The 22,356-nt window shown below is 38.2% G+C and overlaps 1 protein-coding gene across 4 annotated transcripts in view; it reads right to left on the bottom strand.

The window, feature by feature from the left end:
* VTI1A (vesicle transport through interaction with t-SNAREs 1A) overlaps positions 1–22,356 on the bottom strand; it is a 274,299-nt gene that overhangs the window by 86,881 nt on the left and 165,062 nt on the right. For 2 of the 4 annotated variants that reach the window (XM_065672260.1, XM_065672261.1), the window contains 2 exons: positions 20,093–20,163; positions 15,777–15,838 (listed from right to left, as the gene is read on the bottom strand). In XM_065672260.1, the coding sequence (XP_065528332.1) occupies positions 15,777–15,838; positions 20,093–20,163 (133 nt within the window). Of the gene's footprint in view, positions 1–15,765; positions 15,839–20,092; positions 20,164–22,356 lie in introns of all 4 variants that reach the window. The other 2 variants (XM_065672262.1, XM_065672263.1) reach the window with 1 other exon arrangement.

The following is a 22,356-nucleotide window of genomic DNA, read 5'->3' as shown; positions in this document are numbered from 1 at the left end:
GCACCTAAGATGCAAAAGTGATTTCCTCTTGTAAGAGGGAGATCTCTCATGAGTTCACTTGTCTTAAAGGCAGATTTAAACAGTAACCAAAGGAACCTAACACATATAAACCTGTCTCAGTTACTGTGTGACAAAGAAATTATAGAAAAACAGGACTAGATTATGTTTTTAATTTTCTTCTAACACTAATCATTGGCATGTAACATGCAAGTAGTATAATCACCTGTTTACTTTTAAAATGTGGGAAGACACTAGCAAATACTTTTTCCCTTCCTTCCTCTTTATTTCCCACTTATTATTTAAGTATTTTCCTGCAATGGGGAATCTCACTACACGTACATGAAAACTGCAAAGTGAAACTGAATATAAACAGAAAGTGACTGATCTCATTTCACTGAGCAAGAAGGTTGAAGGCCAGAAAGGAAATAAATTGCTTTAGGGGTGGGATGTTAAGCAAATATTTACACAATTTTCCAGCTTTTATCAAACATAAAATATAATCTAATAATCATCTAAGGAATGTTTTGAGAACATTTTCCCTTAAGTATTACTCAACATTTAGACATGGATGATCAAAACGTAGAGACCCACTCCCACCAAGCATAGAGCAGTATTTATCTCCAGCTACCCCTAGTAGGAAAGATTACAAGAATTAGGTTTCAAGCTTGTGCAATTGTCTTTAGACAAACACAACAATATGCAATAAACTACTATTCATCAGATGACTTTAGAAAAAAAAACCATCCCACACTAATGACAATTAAGACTGAAATAAAAGAAGAGCCAAATAAGTAACAATGCAGGATAAAGAGGCCCCCTTGAAGATGCATTAGCATGGAAGCCATCAAATCAGGGGGTGGTGGCTTTCCATGTGGGAAGGCATTCTCTGGGGCTGCTTCTTGGCCTCCTCTTCACAAAGGAGTCCATTGCTTTAAATGATGATTACATATACTCAGAGTTTGGATCAAAGAAAGCAGGGCACAGTGGGTCTCAAACTGAAGTCAGTCTCAGAACTCACTAGTTCAGAGATGAGGGCCAGGTTTGATAGTCCTCCCAACCAATCCCTGTTATTGAGTTCAGGCACAGAAAATATTTTCCTATGAAGCCTGTATTTAATTGGGTCAGTGGAGCAAGAGGACAAAACAGTAACTCTACGGTAAGCTAGTTTCTACATTTGTAAACCACAGATTTCTCTGGTATCTTGTGCACCTGCTCTTCCTCTCAGATTCAGAGAACAAACTTTTGGGTGCAAGCTCTTCCACTGATCTCAATGAATAGAATTATAAGCACACAAAATCACCACCTGAAACAGATCATGACAGCATCTTTGCACCATTGCCTTTTCTTTGGTTTCATTCAACATTCCATACCCCACCAATGTGTTGTCTGTTTACAATGTGCATCTTTGAGACGAGGTCCCTATTTCATTAGCTGACTGCTAAGCATCTGGAACACTGATAATACTAAATTTGAATACATTAAAATAGTTTATTATAAAACAATTCTACAATATGCTTAACATCATGTATGTGTATCATGTAATTCCAAATACTCCACCTTACTCCAAAGAGGACGCTGTGGATTTACTAAGAAACAACTACTTGTGAGCAATTCCTGTCTTAAGAATTCTACACGGTTCATCTCATTTGATCAGTTAGATTCCCGAAAGAGCAATCATCTGACGGAACTGACATTTGGGAGTTTAATTCTCCCACTGCTTGCTGGTAGAGCGTTAATAAATCACCAATAATTCAAAGATGACCATTAAAATATGACCAAGCAAGTGCACCAGCACAAGAGACATTCTATAAAGAACACTCTTCAGGAAGAGCTTGCTCTACAGCTACCAACTGTCATGTTCAAAGTTCCTTTTACCCTAGCTTTGAACATGTGCCTGCTACATAAACTGCCTAACAAACTCTCTTCTAACTTTACAGTTAAGAGCAGCATCGTGTCAGTGGATGTTTCAACAAAATACAACTGAAATCCATATTTTTATTTTCTCCTTAATCATAAGTTGAACAGCACAATATTGGAATTTTAAAGGCTCACTATGTTTTGGTTACTACACATGAGAGATGCATTTCTAGACTATCTTCATGGCTTTACCCATTTATGTGCTGTAACAAATTATGTTTCTTCTTTCCCCAGAGGCAAGAGGTGATGCTGCTAAAGGTAATCTTGGCCAGGGGAAGTGACTGTCAACCCCTGAGTCTACACATTTCTCCTCCACACCTTCTTTGAAGAAGGAAACAGCAGCATTCTGAGAGCAAGTCATAAAGCGTTGCATTTGTAGGGATATATTTCCATGGCAGTCAGGTGAAGTTTCCAACGACTGGAAAAAGGGAAATATAACCCCATCTTCAAGAAGGGGAAAATGGAAGACCCAGGGAATCACAGACCAGTCAGTCTCACCTCTGTGCCTGGCAAAATCTTGGAGCACATTCTCCTCGACGGCATGCTAAGGCACATGAAAAACAACAAGGTGCTTGGTGACAGCCAGCATGGCTTCACTAAGGGGAAATCCCGCCTGACCAATTTGGTGGCCTTCTATGATGGGGCTACAGAATTGATGGACAAGGGTAAAGCAGTTGATGTCATCTACCTGGACTTGTGCAAAGCCTTTGACACTGTCCCACACAACATCCTTGTCTCTAAATTGGAGAGATATCAATTTGATGGATGAAGCACTCGGTGAATAAAGAACTGGCTGGATGGCCGCACACAAAGAGTTGTGGTCAATGGCTCCATGTCCGGCTGGAGACCGGTAACGAGTGGTGTCCCTCAGGGATCGGTGTTGGGACCGGTCTTGTTTAACATCTTCATCGCTGACATGGACAGTGGGATTGAGTGCACCCCCAGCAAGTTTGCCGATCACACCAAGCTGTGTGGTCCGGTTGATATGCTGGAGGGAAGGGATGCCATCCAGAGGGACCTTGACACGCTTGTAAGGTGGGCTGATGCCAACCTTATGAAGTTCAACCACGACAAGTGCAAGGTCCTACACCTGGGTAGGAGAAATCCCAGGCACAGCTACAGGTTGGGCAAAGAAGAGATTCAAAGCGGCCCTGCGGAGAAGGACTTGGGGGTGCTGGTCAATGAGAAAATGAACATGAGCCGGCTTCAGTGTGCGCTCGCTCTTGTGAGACCTCACCTGGAGTATTGCATGCAGTTCTGGTGTCCTCAACATAAAAAGGACATGGAACTGCTGGAACAAGTCCAGAGGAGGGCCACAAGGATAATCAGGGGACTGGAGCACCTCCCGTATGAAGATAGGCTGAGGAAGTTGGGGCTGTTCAGCCTGGAGAAGAGAAGGCTGCGTGGAGACCTCATAGCAGCCTTCCAGTATCTGAAGGGGAGCTATAGGGATGCTGGGGAGGGACTCTTTGTCAGGGACTCTAGTGACAGGACAAGGGGTAATGGGTTAAAACTTAAATAGGGGAAGTTTAGATTGGATATAAGGAGGAAATTCTTTCCTGTTAGGGTGGTGAGGCACTGGAATGGGTTGCCCAGGGAGGCTGTGAGTGCTCCATCCCTGGCAGTGTTCAAGGCCAGGTCGGATGAAGCCTTGGGTGGGATGGTTTAGTGTGAGGTGTCCCTGCCTATGGCAGGGGGGTTGGAACTGGATGATCTTGAGGTCCTTTTCAACCCTAACTATTCTATGATTCTATGATTCTATAACCCTGAAGTACTTAACAAACATTTGTAAAGTACTGATTGTTTGCAGGTTGACAGCAGCCAGCAATACATCTCACTCCACAGCAAGCTATAAGAACATCATTTCTGACAGGAGGAGTAAGGACAGATTGATAATGAAGAAGCAGTTGCCTGGGCTAGCACATTGACTTAAACATTACTGCTTTTCTATAAATACACTTATCTTTATGTTTCCAGGAATGCATAAATTCTATTTGTTGAACCAACCCAAATACTCTTTTCTGTCTGCAACACCAAATATGTCACCCACAGAAAGATGAGCCTGTCACCTGTAGCCCTCAAAATTATATTATCTGTATAAATCAACAAAGAACAGATACCTCCTCTTCCTTATACGCATGTTCAATAGTTAAGGAGATCAGGTATGCACTTGGTAATGGACTGTTATGGGAAATCAGATATTTCATACCCCTCTAGTCTAAATTCTTCCCATGCTTCTCTTTCACCCCTTTAAAATCCATTTAAGCCATGACTCCGAATCAGGACAGGCACTGCTACCAGTTAGTCCGTCATTCAGAAACTCTCATCAGGTTGTCATGTGAGGACCATGCACAGATTAATTAAGGGCATTTGCTTTTGGAATGCTTTGCTGAGATATGGAACATTATCCTCATTTTAGAAATGCACAGAAACAGATGTGTCCACAGTTACCCAAAATATACCCAGGACAAAACTAGGATTCAGACATTAGTAGTCAAGTACCTGACTTTTTCCTGGATTGGGAAAAATCATTATAAAAAAAATCTCAACACCTTTCTAAGATTAGAAGTAAGTTACTTACACAGTATCTCAAAATCAGAAGGCAATACAGCATGAAGCATATGGAAACATGCCAGTGCTTAATATTCAATTTACATGAAATACAGATATGAAGAAACTATAAAAGGGACACTTATAGCTGCGCCTTTCTTTGTTTTATTTTAAATATTTTAACCATGAAGATATTGTATATTTTGAAGGAATATATAATGGCTCATAAAATATTTTCTTCACTTCGCTCACACTCCTGAAAATACCTTATCTCTAAAATTTGTGCCAGCATAAAAAAACCCTAGTAAAAAAGTCCTTTCCTCCTCCCCAAGATTAAAAAAAACCCCATATAACTAGCTTGGCTTTGAAATAGATTTAAATATTTACAAAGCTATGACCTCATATTTGTAACACTAAACGGAAAGTGAACACACTTTTTAGTATACAGACTTTGTTACAGGCTATATATTTAGTGCCTCTGAGTATAGCTGCATTACGCAGGAACAGAAACCAAAAGAAATCTCCTATGTATTAGTATTTTGCTGCTAGTTTTTTACAGAAGCGCATACAACAAGATATGACTAAGATCTCATCCTGGCAGACACTTTGCTGCTTTAAAAGATGAGCTAAAGAACTGGCACTCACAGAGCTCCACCTTTACCAGCAGACTCAACTGAGCAGCTATGTTGTTAAGCTCAAGACTACTCTAGCCTTGCTGACCTGCAAACTCAGGCTTAGTCATACCGCTTCTACGAGTTCTTTCCTTTTGCTGTCTACTGCCTATGCCACCAGGCCTTCACCTGGTGATAAACCCAACTATATTTCCTTATAAAACACAATGAGAAATAAGACTGAGTCCTCCAGTAAATACCTTAAATTCTAGGCATCTTAAGCACTAACTGTTAAATAAAACACTGACACAGAACCATGGAATAACAGAATCATTGAACATAAACATCATTCCTTTAATACAGGATTGCATGATCTTCCACTTCCTTAAAAATATGCCAGCAAACAAGATTTTACATATCAGTGACTTTTTAATGTATTTTGGTGGCTATTTTTTGGCAGTCAACAAGGATACTTGGGGGAAATTGAAATATCGAGCAATTTCCTTGTTTTCTAGCACAAATACAACCATTCACCTCTATCCCTTCAATAAGATTGGGTTTTGCTGTTGCTGTCTGTTTTATTCTGCTTATGCAGCACTGAAAATAAAATAAAGTAAAATCGACTGTGAGAGAAAGCAACTTTTTGTCTCCGAAGTTTTGAGATCACCAAACCTTCTCACATTTAATAATTCAGACTCACTCCCCTACATTGTGTCCAGGAAAATAAGATGGTCTTTATATTCCAAAGATGTCTTAACAAAAGTCTGCAGTACTGGATTTTCTGATGCTGGGCGATTACAAAACCCCCTTTTGTTCTCATAACTTCATGATGTATATCTATAACTCTTTCTTGTTTGTGAAGATAAGACCAGCCTTGTCTCTCTAAATGCCATTTCAAAGGAAGATTCACAGTTGTTTGACTTTTGATCTGTGTGGCAACTAGCTCGACCACCTGCGCTGGGTTTGAGCAGTTACTGAGCTTGCTTTGTACCATCTTATGAACACAGCAAGCCTTTTTAACCAGAATGAGCTGATGTGTGAATACACCAATTTACAATGTAAATACAGGGTCCAACAATATGGGCATCTTTAATGACCAAATGTGTAAAGTGCATATATTGTTTACTGATTATACCATTAAATAAAACAGATGGCTCATGTTCTCCATCCACCTACTGTGGATTAAAACACAATGGTTTAATAGTCTGGTAAACTGGTAATGTGAAACATTGCTTTGTACTGGTGCAATAGTATAAATAGCTGTTCACAAATGAGGTACAAAGCCCCTCTGCCACTAAGAGTAATTAGCTGAAGGCTGCACTGAAAGAATGCTACCTTCACAATCAACACGTGTGTGCCATTCACACTGCAAACTGCATATGAAAAAACACAGCAGCAACAGATAGCAGCAAGGAAGTTTCTCAGCATGGATAAAGTAGGCCATATGCTTCCCAACATCTAGGCAAGGCTGGGCACACTTAGAACCATGTTTCTCAAGCAATTCTCTATTTAAACACATTATTTGCAGCCATGATAAGTGTGTCAGAGAAACATACAGTGCTTTGTTTCTGCTTGCACAAGCATTTTTATCAGGGGGAAGGCAAGAAACTGGTGCAAAAATAATCATAAAGAGAAATTTTTATTCAAGAAGAAAAATTATTTGTTAGTGATGCAATCTTAAACTATCAGCAGAACTACTAAATAAGACAAGATAAAGACTTTGCTTCCACTTCCAAATGTTGTAAAAACCTTCTAGGTTACAGCTCAGTTAATATTGTAAAGTCCAAGCTAAGCAGAAGCTTTTAGGTAGTAAATACTCCACAGTGAGATCCCGCATGCCCACACTCACAGAAAAACGTTAATACTTGCAGAAGGCACATAGGACAGTGAAAAACTCTTCTGCTATATTTTAATCTGGAAAGTACTGATACCACTTCTAATTCTAATAAATTGTAGCTCCTGACTATTCAAATTCATTGACTTATCCTTTAAGTCTTCAAAAAAACCCAATTAATAAATATGATTTTAAAAGCTGAGTTATAATCCTGATTCTGAAGGAGCACTAGCACTGAAAATTTATCAGTCTGTCTGAAGCAAACAGGTTGCAAAAGTCTCTCCCTCATCCATCCATCCCCAAACAAACTTTGGTCCAACTAAAAGAGATCCTCGTTCAATACAAGGGCTTTGGATGAGCAAACTACTCACATAAGTATGACTTGCAAGTTCAGGTCCTGGATTTTGTGACAAAACTTGTGTGACTGAGTTCAACAAAAACTGTACCCAGCAAATCCCAAGTTTTCCTTTGTTCCAGTTGTTGGTCACTTAATCTTTCTCCGGAGCACAGCCAAAACTCTGACTTGCTACTATGAGATAGATTGAAAATTATCTAGTCTAAAAGATTAGCTAATAAGGACAAGATTCTGATAGCACAGCAGTTTTAAATCAGTTTGATGACTTCATTGTTTTCTTAAGGATAAAATCATTGGGGTGTGATCAGAATTGTGCTGGAAAGCTGGATCAATTTTGCTTTTATTAAAACATGACAATTTCCATCAAGTGTGGGAAGAAAAGTGCCAAATGCTACTGAAGTTATACTTGGAATGCACAGAAGAGCTTCTTTACCTGATAAAGATTTACAAAGCTGCTGCAGTGACCTGACAGAAGCCTAGGCAAAACAATTCCCATTCCCACCATTCATTTTCAAATGCCAGAGCTGTCAAATATGCTGGTATGTCTATGGGACAGATGGGAGAAGGAAGTTAAAACTTCTGATGTTTGTTTGACAACATTGTTGCCTTTTCCTAAAGTGCTACAAAATAAGTTAAATCTGTTTTTTTGTTGTTCATGTTTGAATTCCAAATGCTACTTTTAGTGAGCTTAGTATACAACCTAGTTATAGTCCAGGTATGCAACCTCAATGAGAATGATTCAATTTTGGTATCTCTATTTGCAAAGCTTAGTGACACCTACAGGTAAAGCTACTGCTTGGAGAGGCTGAGCTTCCAGGATTTTTCTATTAGAACACTATCCAAGTCTTCCATTTTTACATTCCTGAATCCTATCAAAAGGCTTGGCTTTATAAAAATTGGAAACTATAACGTGTGTACACTATTATTTATGTTCACTAATTCTTGAGAAGTTCAGCAGAAATTTCTTTCCACAGCAAAAGTCATGGGCCATGACAGAGCACAGAAATCTCCTCAAATGCAGCAGCACAGAGATGTTCTCTATCCAGGAAGAAAGATGTGTGCTAAACATTAGGGAAAACTTGGAACAGTTTGATTGAAGAGATGGGGAATGTTCATCAGTGCAGAGCAGGCAAAACAAATATCTGCAGGACTGAAACGGAGACAGTCAATCCTTAACACAAAGGGATGAACTTTCCTGAGTTCACTTCCAAGATGATTCTCTTTCTTCTGGTTAATTTGTGGACTAAAATGAAAGGACCCATGTAGCAAACTATAATGCAGATCTGTGTTCAGTAAATGTTACACTTAGGCATTTATGGCTTAAAAGCTCTGTAGTAAATGGCATGTGTAAAACTTGGCATATATTGTTATGTGACAGTTACAGTGTGAGTGGTGTCAAGAGCAACATAATCCATGATTTACTACTGTCCTCAAGGAGTTTGACTTAACTGATTTCTGAAGAGCTGTCTCCAATTATTTCAGCAATTACCAATGTCAGTTTTTGCTAACAGGTTCCCTACTTCACCCTGCTTCACATAACAATCTCACCACACTCAAAATATTTTCATTACCTTTGCTATTCCAGAATATCATGTCAGAGAGAACTCATCCAACTGGAAACTACTTGTAACCACTGCAAAAAAGCACTGCACTGATTATGCTGATATAAGACATGCCTTCTCATGAAAGCATGTCATGGGACATCTATTGTGGTTCAGACATGACAACGCTGACTATGAAATGCCTTTTGTTTCACCCATGACACTGTGAACCTCTTTAGGCTCTAGCTGCTTAATAGTAGTCAACGTATCTCAATACAGAGAACAATCACAAAGGGTTACATGATATTTAGCCTATTACAATACTTTACATTCTTGGTATATGCAGTCTAAGACTAGCTTGGATAATTATCCAGTGGGATCCTGTTTTCCTGCAGAAACACAACTGTGCTTTAGATAATGTTCTTTCCAGCTGTTCAACTGGACACAAGTAGGTAGAAGGGGGGCAAATGAGATAGTAATTCTGGATGATAGAAAAGAAGGAATGGAGAGAACAGAACAAAGGCCATTGTACATTTTAAAAAGGAATGAAAAAAGAGAATTAGAAATATTGTCAAAAGAATGCTGAGAGCCCTGCTCATAATGGATGTTGTGCAGGACGCTTGACATATGGATAAAGCTTTCCAACAATCTGAAAAATAAAACAATGCTACAATAGAAATGCTTCTACCTCAGTGAAAGCAGGACATACCCTTCTAAGACCGCCTAGGTGCAAGGAGAAGAAAACTGACTTATTTAGTCCTATGCACTTACGTTATTAAAATATAAAGATTGATCATTATGTTCCTTTTTTCTTCCCCAGGTCTGGAGTAAATTTAACTCTGAATCACTTAAGCTCTTGGAGCTGAAGGTTTGCAAAAGCTATGGTGGCATTAAACTTAACATAGCTACAAGCTTGCAAAGTTAAAATTGGTCCCATTCTGTGAAGCACTCAGTAGCTTCAGTATGTGGTTTGGAATTCTCCATGTACTCTGCTTGCTGTAGCTATGGTGGTTATACAGCAGTTCAGGAGACTTCTGCACCTTCTGCGACACATGAAATGAAAGGATGAATAAGGCTGAATGAAAGTAGGATAAGAGTTTTCAAAAGCATTCACGAAACAACATACAGAACACTGCCCAAGAAAGATGAGCAGGGTTTATAAAATGAGCAGGCTCTCAATTGATTATTAAAAGCAAGAAATGCATCTTACATACACCAGATTACATCATACCTAACTTGAGAACAGGGAACCCACAGTGCCCCATACTGTTTTAAAACTCTTGCTGTTCCGACCTAGAGGTACATTTCCTGTCTTTTTGGTTGGACGCCTAATGTTGAAGAATGGGAATTTTGCTGACACTACATTTACACTTTCCAGATGTTTCATCCATCACTGCAACAAAGAAACAAGGTTTATTTTTAAAGTCAGAGACAAAGTGAGGAATAAGCAGGTACTAATTAATGCCAAGGTTTAATCTGCAATAAGACGCTGTATATTATTTATCCAAAGACTATCTGGTGATTAACAGCACCACAAAGCTTATTAGTTTCCTTCTGAAAGATTCAACACTTCATAATGATAAAGATTAGCTGCATAAAACCCTGTAATAATATAAGAATCAAGTAACTATATTAAATGCTTAAAAGTCAGGAAATTTAAACAGAAAATCTCACACTGACAGTAACAAGCACTAAAATACCTTATCTGTATTTTATGGTTTACATTTAAAAACAGGAATATTAAGGACAGGGTTTACTCTGTTATGAGCTTTGAGCAAAGAGCACAATAAAAACTGCGTTGCCCAAAAGATGACCCAGAGTCATTCTGCCACTCATTACCCCCCTTATTCGGTCTCCCTCAGGTTAAGGGATTTGCTCTTCTGGTTTAAGTTAACCATATGCTAAAATATGTTCCTGAATCAAGGTCTAAATTACTGAAGTAAACAGCTGCAGCTGTAAATATTCAACATGGAGCAGACATGTAGCTAAAGGATTTACTATTTCAATAGTTTTCAGTGTAGAAATACATCTTGAAGTAAAAATAGAAATCTATGTATGTACCAAAAAGTTGCTAAACAGTTTCTACTCAAACTTCTTCTGGCTTGAGACCAAATATGCAAAGTTCCTGCTGGAAAGAGCAATTCCTGTATTAGAATGAAAACAAGACAAGTCTAACGGTACGCTAAACTTCGCTCTGTATCTGTGATGTGAAGACCTTCCTTCAGAAACCTGCAGAGACTCAACAGTTACGGCCTAGGAAGACTGATTCTGAGATAGGCTTTAGCTCAGCCGAAAATCTTTTTTGTTATGGACTTCTGGGGATGGAAACAGACTGGTAGTTAAATAGGGGAAAAAGACAGTGAGTGCCTTGAGAGGGACACGGCTGTCTCTGCTGCTGTTCTACATATGGAAATGTGGGCTTTGTAGTCAAGAGTGAAAATAATCATAAATAGCTTTTCACATCTCTAGGAGTATGAGAAAGCAAATAAAGAATTACTTCTGCATCCACTACTGAATGGCCACCTAACCAGGTCAATGGGTGGAGGTAGAGCATCTCACACCCTGTGTAAAGAACTGCCCTACACTGAATGTCCTCTCAGCCTAATGACCACAGGGTCGTTTTCACAACCGCTGAAGTAGTCTGAGAACTGCTAGGAATGACTGCAATCCAGGCCCAAATTCTGAAGGCCAATTGTAAAACACTTATGTTTTAAATCATTTCTGCTTAGTACCAGGAGCAATGGACACAAGTTGGGTGCTGGGAAATTTTCACAGATAACTGGAAAAATTGCTAATTTCAACTGCTACTGGGGTGAACTGCTTAAAGAGGCATTGGTATCTCCAACCTTGGATGTGTTTGAAACTTGAATGGAGAAATCTCTGAGCAACCTGCTCTAATTAGACTTACTTTGAGCAGAAGGTTGGACCAGATGACCTCTAGAGCTTCCTTCCAACCTACACTGTCCTATGACTCTATGAAATGGTGAGAAATAACTGTAAGGTCAGGACTATCCTGGAGTTCAAAAGTACAAGGAAGTTTGATTAGAAGTGATGCAAAAAGTAGGACTACCAGAATTTTCCTGGAAAGAGGAGTGAAGAATCTCAACTATAATTAGCACAGAGGGGCAGGCATTCCAGTTCTGACTGCAGTTATATTAGTCATACAGCTGGCAAGTGATATAATTTATCACCTGAGAGCTGAACACTTATTGCTTTATTTCCATCAGCTGGAGGTAGTGTCTCTCCTGCTGGAAATCACATTTTAAAAGTCTCTCTTATAAGAGCAGATGTGTTCATGAGCTTCTCAAAGAATCACTGCTAACAATTCAGAAGATTGAAATCTGAAGATTAGAAGAATTTTTGGCATAAAAATTTCCTGGTGAACCAGACAAAAGAAAAAGTTGTTCTGGAGGGTGGTAGCTATTTTTTCATGAAATATTTTTCTGCCATTTGGAGGGGGTAGATAGAATTTATCTGCTAATTGGATAAAGATTCAAATTACTGAAATTTTTATCTGGTTACTTTTAGTTTGTTGGTTTCCCACTGGGCCGTGTGTGGCTTGGAGGCTATCCAAATTCTTTTCCTAAAAGCTTTTCTAGGTTATTGGCTTAGGATATGGGCAAAAGACTGAAGATCTTTCAGAACATATTCTTTTCTGCTTCTTTCTGACACACTGTGCGCTCCCCAATTCACACTGGGGTAGAGGCCAAGGGATGGATGTCTGAGACAGTGATACCGCAGATGACTGCAGAAGATGCCATTTCCTTATGTTAAAAGCTATTATCTGAAAATTCTCTAACTTAAACTACACTGCAATTGTGTTATAGTCTCACAGTTTTAAAGAGGAGTCATAAAACATCAGGACTTCCAGAGCTATTGATACATGTAAAAGGAAATGATTTATGCTTTGACATGCTGATTTTATTGTAGTAATGCAATGCCATACCCTGAGTGGAATATACTAGTTTAGTGGAATCCCAGTAGGTTTATTTACAGGAAAACATATACTGAATTTATAGGTTATTTCAAAGTGAGACTATTTAAAAACACTTATTACAAAATTTCTCTTAAGCAAATACTCAAAATACAGGAAGACAACAAATTCCAATAAACAAGGCTGGCTTCCTGAAGTTGCTAGAGCAGCAAGCTGGTATAGGAAGGTCTGTCCCTATTATGCCACTGATTTACTTAGTGACCTATGGCAACCTACAAAGCCTGTGTCTGCTTTTATTCCCCATCTCTGGAGCATTTTATGCACACATACATGGTCGGGGAATTTAGGTCATACAAAGGGAGTAAGGTAGCCCTCCAGTTATCTAAATATATAATCTCTTACTATATTTGGCCAGATTCAGAAGAGATTCTGTTTTACCTTTCCCAGATGTAAAAGTAGAGATAGTTAGGCATTTATTTGATGCATAGGGTATTATCATAGTCAAAAGACTATGGCATAGCCTCTTAGCCTGGCATACACCTCATTAGCCTGGCATATGACTTCAAGCATATCAGCAAATACATATTGTGGGAGCAGCAACTAAGTTGAGCAACGCTCGGTTCAACATTACCTTTTCTGTATATTAATGATGTGAAGAATAGTCCTCCAGCATTGTTCTTCATTGGTTCCAGTAATTAAGTGAAACATTGTGTGGCATGTACTGAAGCGTGCAGAAATTAGGACATAACTGCCGATCCGTGCTAATTATTTTTCTTACAGTTTTATTTGTCTAATTTGTGCTAATTTCTCAGGGTCTGCATTTTATGATTATTCTTGAGACTTAAACAACACTGGGATGACGCTAAGGCTGGAATAATGCTAGACCCTACTACTGAACAAGTCACAGACAAATTATATTCACCACAGGTCTATCTGTTGTGTGGTTTTAAATAACATCTTGAGAATCTTCTACTGCAAGTTGCATCTATGCCGGGACATTGCTTTTGGCACATTTACCTGAACTGAGCTTAAATCCTAACCTGCCTTTCATCCAGACGGGTGACTCAGCTCAGGATTTTTGCTAAAGAGAAAGGAAATCCAGTGCCTCTCTGACACACACAAACACGCCATGGTGGTGTTTGACTACATTATCCTTTTTGTCTGAAAAGAAGAGCCCAAGTATATTTCAGAAAGATCATATTTTTCATTTGGCTTACGGAACACTTATAAACTCAGACTCCTAACTGTGATTCCCAAACACAAAACAAAGTCAGAGGTTACAGCATATGTTTTTGTTTCAGCTTCTCCAAATTACTTGCAAATGTATTCAAACACAATATGAGGAGATACTTTATTTTATTGAAAATAACAGACTACAGGGTGCTGCAAAAAAGGCTGAGGTACCTCAAGCATAAACATGGAAAGAATACATTGGTTTAGAAACCCATAAATCCTTATTTGAATCTGCCAACCTGAAAGCCAAGTAAAGCCCGAAAAAACTATTTTTCCTAAATGCTATGTCTGATTAAGCCATACTATTAAATGACAGCTGAACTTTAACATTAATATGATATTATTTAAATAACTGCATGATTTTTTTTTTACACTAAAATGATGAATGATTTTTGGACAGCTCAATTGACATAAAGCAAGAAACCCCTTTAATGAGATTTGACAAAATGGAGACATATGCAGAATATTCGTTACAGCTCATGTCGCAGAGCCCTTCCTGGGGAGACTTGGGTTTGGTTGTGTCTTTTCTTTCGTTCATTTTTTTTATAGTTTATTTTGATTGTCTACAGGCACTGAACCATCCCTTTCAATTGCCACTTCCTTCCTCCATGGATTTTGAATTTAGCTTGTGTCATTTACATATTACTCTTAATCAGAGAATTTTATATGTTACAGTTTGGAGTTGGAATTGTAAGAAATCTGTGGAATGAAGGCATGAGGTTCAGTCATTTTAACCTTTGTCAGCTGGGTATACTAGGACTAACAAAGATGTTTTTCTGAGAAGAAATGAAGAGATAGAGCTTGCACTACAGAACAACTCACTAAATTCTGCTTTTACTGTTTTCCAGGTGAAGTGACAAATCAACAGCTCTGCTAAAACTTTATATTCTTTTTTTTTTTTAACAAGCAGATTGCATTAAGCAAATATGCAACATACAAGCCAATGGTAAGAGTAATTTCACACTGAACACTCGAGAGGATGCTCTAAACTCCTTTAAAACTATGTTTTCGTAGCACACAGAGCCACCTATTAGAGGGATGCTTTTCTTCTATAAGAACCTGAATATATACAGATATATGGACAGAGAAGCTTGGGTGCTGTTTCACTGGGTAAAGATCACATATCCGGAGATGCCACTAATTAACAAAATCTGTCTTGGAAGGTGTCTAGTGATCTCTGGATAACTCCCTCCCTGCATTCCCACATAGACTTTTAGGATGTCAGAGATTTTTCCTTTCTGTACCACCTCACTTTGATCCCAGGTAAAATTTTTATAACACTGAAAGCATGGAAGGAACATGTTAAAACCACAAGGTCTGGCAATGAGTCTGCCCATCTCTTTAGGCAGAATGCATCATCTTAACCTTTTATCTGTGTGTAAATGTACACTGCCCGAAAACATTTACAAACTTTCTCACATAAAATCTCACAGGTAAAAAAAACCTCAAAAGACTGAAATCACTCAAGAACAAGGAACGCAGGAAATTATAATCAAAATGCTTAATTTTAGAATACACAGACAAAACCCCCCACCAAATACAAAGAGAGAAAGATGCAAAATGATTGAGCAAGAGGTAATCCTTCAGGCTATAGAAAAGTCTTCCTATAGCTGTGATAAAGCCTGCTATCAAACCATGCTTGATTCACTACCAGCATTCATTCAAAGACATTCGACGTAGCAGCCCACGTAAAAAAGTTAGGTACATCATCAAAATGCTGAGTTTGAATTAAAACTAAAAATAAAGGCACAGAAGGATAGAGGAGAAAAAGAGAGCAGAAATGTCCCTACCTTGGCCTTACCTTCGCAACATTCCCGTCAAAATCCTGGAACTCTTCCCCAGGTTTGCATCTGTTTCTCTAAGCTGGGGAAAGAAAGAGTCCCATTAAAGGCAAAAGGCACATGCATTCCATTCTGTACAAAGGACAGCTATTTCTACTGCCATTTGAGTCAATCAACTTCAAGCTTAGCCCACAACAAACTCTCCTGTAAGAAAGCCACTGAAGATCTGAAAGCTAAAAATTATTTGTCTGGTTTTCACTTACATAAAGATGAAACCCATGGAAAAGAAGACATTGAGGCAACAAAGATGAACCAAAGCAAAAGCTTTACAAATACAGGGTGGCAGGTATATAAATTGGTATCCATAATTCCAATTGATGCGTGTATGTGTATTGGTTATGTATATTAGTAAGGGCATCAAGGAATGAAGAGACAGTCACGTGCTGTGTTCCTGAATCTTCATGAAAAGAAAAACAAACATACCTTTCTTCCACTGTTTTTCAAAGACAGTAGTTTAAAGAAAAAGAAGAAATATAAAACAGTGGTCTTTTACCAATTCTGTATAAAAGAAATATGCCTATATTTGTATTTAAATATAAAACTTGTACTGACTTTACAGTGGCCATCACCAGGATGGATGCCCAAATACTTTGTGAACAGCATATAGTATGTACATAAGGCACAGTGGTATAATATATATTTGCGCATGCAAGGATAACTCACTCAGAGAAAACAGCATTTTTGTAGTTTATCTGGGCACAGAAAATCCATATTTCCAGCAAAACTTGATTAGCCAACTTGTTCTACAGCTCCCAAAAATCTTGCAAAACAGGTAAAAGCACAACTGAATAAAATATGACATTCGGGACATGAACAGAAAATTTACGAAGCAGAAGAACTTCATATTAAAAAAAGAGCAATTACTTCTATTGCTCTTTAAAGGGGAATAAAACCTCTCCTCTATTTTTGTGTTTATTAGTGTCCCACTAAAGGAAGCCTAGAAATGAAGAAGGGTATAGAAGAATAAAGTTACTCTCGTTTTGCCTCTTTTGCTACTGGTAGCTAAAGGAGAGACATCTTTTGACTTTTTAGGGATCTTGGAACCAGTGGGACATCAAAATCTACTGTAAAAGATAATGATTCTCAGTTATGAAATAGCAGTGACAACTGCTTCTAACATGCTCCAAAACACAGCTGTGTGTACATGCATAAAAACATTCTTCTTATGAAAGCTGAATATTTACCTCTTCATTATCAAATCAGATTGAAAGGATTACCTGACTCATTGATTTCTTAATAAAGGAACTTTGTTGTAGAAGACAAAATGCATCCTCTGTTATAAATCCATCCAAACAGTAACACTGCCACGAAAAGTGGCAGTCTTCTGATAACAAATCACCTTCATCATAACGAACCACTATTATATCTTGAATATGTGCATGGCAGCAATATTAAAACCAGTTTCTATTCTGAAGAACAATATTATAAATATTTGGTACCAGATTTAATGTTTATTAATCTGTATCAGTAGCTGCAATCAATGACACATAACCTTTTTGCATATATTTCCTACTTGTTCTTGTAAAAGGTATTAAGAAAATACCAAGGAGAAGCTGGGACTGGATAACACTAACCAAGATTTGCTCTTAGCAATATCATATGCAGTGGGAAGGCTTGCACTGACTTTCAGATCTCTGTAATTATGTGCTATGATGGACAAAGATGAGCATTATATTTCAGGGAGGTCATTCCCTCATTTTTTTCCTGATTAATCTAGACAATTCAGGCTCCAGAATAGCAGTTTAGCCCAGTTTGACACAAGGAACAGGAGAAAAAAAGTCACAATAATTTTCAGAAGGCTCATTAAAAAGCCAAGTTCTTATCCATGCTAGAAGGGAATCCGAAGTACAAATGTATGCTTTATATTGGTCTTTTATTATTCATAAGGATGCATTTAATACTTGGGGCTTCTCCTCCCTTTTCACAGAAAAGTAGCTCTCTCCTTTTTACCACTGTATGTTTGATCCTTACTTTCCTCTCTTGCTGCAGGATTCTATCTGACAGCTAGAATCAGTACTGATAGTTAGGGGAAGCTGAATCTTAGAGGTTTGACAAACCCCTCTAAGCAAGACAACCTCCTATTTTTATGGTAATTAAAAAACCCACAAAATAAGCGAAAGCAATGTTAAAAAAGAAACAAACACGTACACACACAGATGGAAGATCTCTAGCTACCTCCCAAGAGAACTCTAAAAAAACACCTTTTCTTCCTGCCCTGGCAGAAAACAAACAACATAAAGAGTTTCAAACTCTAAGTTTGTTTTCATTTAAAAATGAAATATCTGATTATAGTTCTTCCATCATTTCTCTACTAATATCAGTGCACCACATAAGGCAAAGAATGGGTGTCATGCAAACCTGTTAAATGGCATATGACAGCACTTCCTTCCTTCACAAAACTGCTGTAGTGAAAGCATTTTGTAATAAACTTTCCTATTAGCAGTGGCAAATCTGATGGTTAAGAAAGCTTTAAAAATAATATTAAGAATACTAATGAGAAAGGAAGGATGATGAACAAGATGCTGATGGTGATATCCTGTTTGACCATAGACATTTTAATTTGAGGTATTACTAAAAAACATTGCAACTTTTAGAGTCTCGTACAGTCCAGCTAATCTGTTTGACTTGTAGTAGACCTTTTATCCCTCATTTTTGGCTTTGGGGGGAAAAAAAAGAGTTTTACTCTACATACAGGAAAACTCACATATGTAAATTCAACTCAGCTACAGAGACAATAACTCATTTAAATTTTGATCACAAGAAAATCTTCCTAATTTTCACAACATTGAACTGCTAAGACCTGACCATCATAATCAAGTTGACATTTGACTTTCAGAAGACAAGTTTATTATTCTACTAAGAAGACAATAATACCACGTATTCAGTGTAAAGCTACTATGCGTTGCTAGAGAACCCTCTGTCCTGGTCTTTCCAGAAAATGGAAATCTTGCCAAATTACCCAAGATCATCCCTTACTGCTCATCTGAATACACAGACAGCTGGGAGAGGTCCACTCATGTGGCTCCCCTGGAGAACTTTTCTCAATTCCCCAAACAAAATATTTTAAGCGGCATATGGTAAAAACCTGCAATTTGAGATCTTCCAGTTATGACAAGAGGTCTTTCAGTGCACTGTGGTGGGAGACTTATTTTTAGTCTTGTCCTTGCAACTTACAGGTTTTTCCATCAATTTGCTCTTCAGGTGGGAAGTGCTGAAAAGGGATAGTTATGCTACGAACCAGTGTACACAGAGTCATCAGAACTACACTCTCTCCTTCCCACGGATTTTTATTGTCAGCAGAAAGGGATACATGGCATTTGTCTCCATTGCCTAGGTTTTACTTGTCCAGCTAGGAAAAGAAAAGCATCTCAGACTCAGCAGTTGCTAGGGATGTGAGGAGTGGAGGTGAAGTAAGACACAAAGTTGTCTGAACAACACTTGGTAAGTGCTCGCAATCCTTAGTTACATTTAATTATTTAGTTATAATTAATGTTTTAAAGTAGTTAATAACCAGGATTTCAGGAAGCAACTGGTACAGCTGACAGAAAATGCCTCATTAAAGCCATCATATGAGGCTTTACCAACCAAAGCTAACCAGGTAAAGAAACTCACTGGGACAGACAAAGGAGTTTTAAGTGGCCTTGGTCAGCTAGAGGCCTATAGGTGGACTTTGCTTTGGCAAACATGGACATTCAGGAAAAGTATCTGATCAATGTGTCACGGAGTCAAAGTCACAAGTGGTCATGCCTTATTCTGTGAATGGAAAACAGAATCAGAGAGGTAAATTTCTTAGACTGAACTTCAGAGAAGTTGTGTGCATTGGATGGGATGGGCTTCTGAGTATCTTCACTAACTCTATAGAGAAGAGCTGATCCCTATGGAGGCAAGATAAGCCAAAAATGACATCAATATATTACCTTGACTACAGCAACCAAGCAGCAAGTAAATCTGTCCTTTCACTCAGAACTGCCCCAGGAGGCAACTATCAGCATTGGAGCTATAAAAAGTAAGGTTGATGAGCTATTAGCAGCTCAGCTGTAATACCGAACCTTGTTTCATTGAAAGTCCAAGAAGTCACTGCAATGCATGCTATAACAAACCTTTCAAAGGACAAAAAAATGACTTAACTATGACGTTAGTGACAGAAAGCTTCCTTCCAACAGCCAATTTAGTGATTTAGCAGCTGATTTATATAAAACTGATGAATATGCTGGATTATTTTTGCATGCAAAGCAAATAAAATCCGAGACGAGCAATTATTTGTTATCAAACTTACCCTTTCCCGAGCGCGCTGGATCTTTTCTCTGTCATGGCTGAGGTTTTCCAGCATCTCCTGTCCAATCTGCTCTGCATTAAAAAATCAAAATGTAAATCATGAAAAACACAACTTGTGGCTGTAAGGCCTCAAAATGCTGGGTTAGATTGTAACTATGGCATATAATACATGTGGTAGCCTAATCACTGCTCCTAACTGCAAAGAGGAAGACATCATTGTACCAAATTTGAAGTTTTTCAAGCAATGTAAAACTGAAGAAGTAACAATCAACTGAGGAGTTGTCCCCCTGCAATCTCTTGAGATTGTGTAGGCCCTGGGAACAGATGCTGACCTTTGGTCTGTGAAACAAAGCAAGAGGACTTTCAGGCTTGCTCTCAGTGCTGGGTGTTCATACATCCCATATGCCCCTTAAGCCCTCTCCTTTCTAAGTCTTAGAAAGGAAGTCAGGAAGCCTTTGCTAAAACATCAGCTCTCCTTATAATTCTAAAGACACTGAGAAGCACAATAGAGAAAACCACTCTGTACCTCTCAGCATTTACCAGTGATGCTCAAATAAAAGCTATTTCAGGCTAAGCACAGTTACTGGTGTCTGTTTTGCTCCATCATGGACTATCCTGGCAAGCTTAGAGATACACTGTAATGGATCTCCTGATGTTTTTAACAGCAGACATATACATTAACCGATTGTCATCACCATTTGTTTACAGTGGGGTTGTTTGCTTCCACAACTTATGCTGAACCAAAGGTTGCAAGATTATACTGGAGAGCCCTCAAGTTATGGTACAAAGACAACACAAGATGCCAAAACTTTACTCTTCAAACAGCTTCAGTCAAATGCTCCTCTAACACTGAAATATTAGCAGCAACTATAGAGATTTTAATCTTCAAAGCTCTATAGAAACATTAAGACACCCACCCTGTATTTCCCTGAAGGAGAAAAATAAGTTAAATCATTCCTATTTTACAGATGGGGAAACAGACACAAGGAGCTGAAGCAGCTGTAGCTTGCCTCAGGACACACAGCACGTGTGAGACAACCAGCATTTCTGTGCACATTCATTTAGGCTACTTAGCTAGCTTGCCAGAGATCTACCCAGCAAAACTGAGTAAAACTACAAAACCAGGATTTTTCTTTTTTCATAAACAACAAAAATCATGCCTTGCTTTCGTTCTGGTGAATAAGGCAAGTCTTAAAATGTCATTATTTGAGGAGCATCAAGAAAACGAATCATTAAAAATTCACCCAGACGTTAGCAGAACAAACATGATGATTCTTATTTTTTTTAACAGATAAGGTCCATTTTTTTGGAAACAATTCAAAGTAAAATAAGCTCAAAGTTCAAAAATTTGAGACATTTTTTTTTCCTAAATGCATTTAACACAAGGTACACACTCTGCCAGATAAAGTCTAAGGAAATTCATTACATACATATTTCTCTATCTGTTGCCAAGTGCAGTACAAGTAAGATAAATATTTCCTCAGATATCTGACCACAAATTGACATCCTCATTATGCTATCTTGTCCCTCTTGGCTTGCTGCTCTTTACTTTTAGCTGTATATACAATGCCTCCCAAAGGTGAAATGTGGTAAGATATGTGGTTATTGAGTTTAAAAAACTGTAAGGTGCAGTACAGCTATACAAATGGTAGCCTAAGAAAGCAATTCAAGAGAGCTTTGCCTATGTTTGCATGTCAAAGAACTTATCGGATGAAACTATACTGAGCTTACTCCTCATCAAAGCACTCAAAATACTGTAATACACAAACAGATACCTGCATTCAATGTAATCGGGGTGAGAAAAACCAAAGCAAAATCCCCTAAACATAGAGGGAAAAGAATCAACAAGTAACCAAGTAGCATGAGGTGAAATGATAATGGGTATTGCTAAAAATTGTACGTATGTTTGCATAGACATAAAGGAATGTGAAGAGCAGATCTCCCTTCAAAGGAATAACTACAAAATAAATGCTTAAATGGCTTGGAATTTCATAAACAAAGCTCAAAAATATCTTTATAGGAAACAGTTCTATTTTTATTACACCAATTTTAAGCAAGTTACTGTGGTTTTTTTTCATCTTCTTCCTGTCACTGGCAAGTTCACACTCTTAGCTTTTTATAATGATTGAATTTATTTTCCAACCATCAATGTGACAGCAGCATCAACTGTAAGTGAGGGTAAAACACCGTCACTTTGACGAATAGTGTATTTTCCTCTCATTGTCGATGACTGAAGACATCAATAAATAAGGAAGGAGAGCATGT

Source organism: Lathamus discolor, chromosome 3 (assembly GCF_037157495.1).
Source record: "Lathamus discolor isolate bLatDis1 chromosome 3, bLatDis1.hap1, whole genome shotgun sequence".
NCBI lineage: Eukaryota > Metazoa > Chordata > Aves > Psittaciformes > Psittacidae > Lathamus > Lathamus discolor.
Note: the sequence above shows the minus strand (reverse complement) of the source record. Positions and strands in the feature narration are given on the sequence as shown.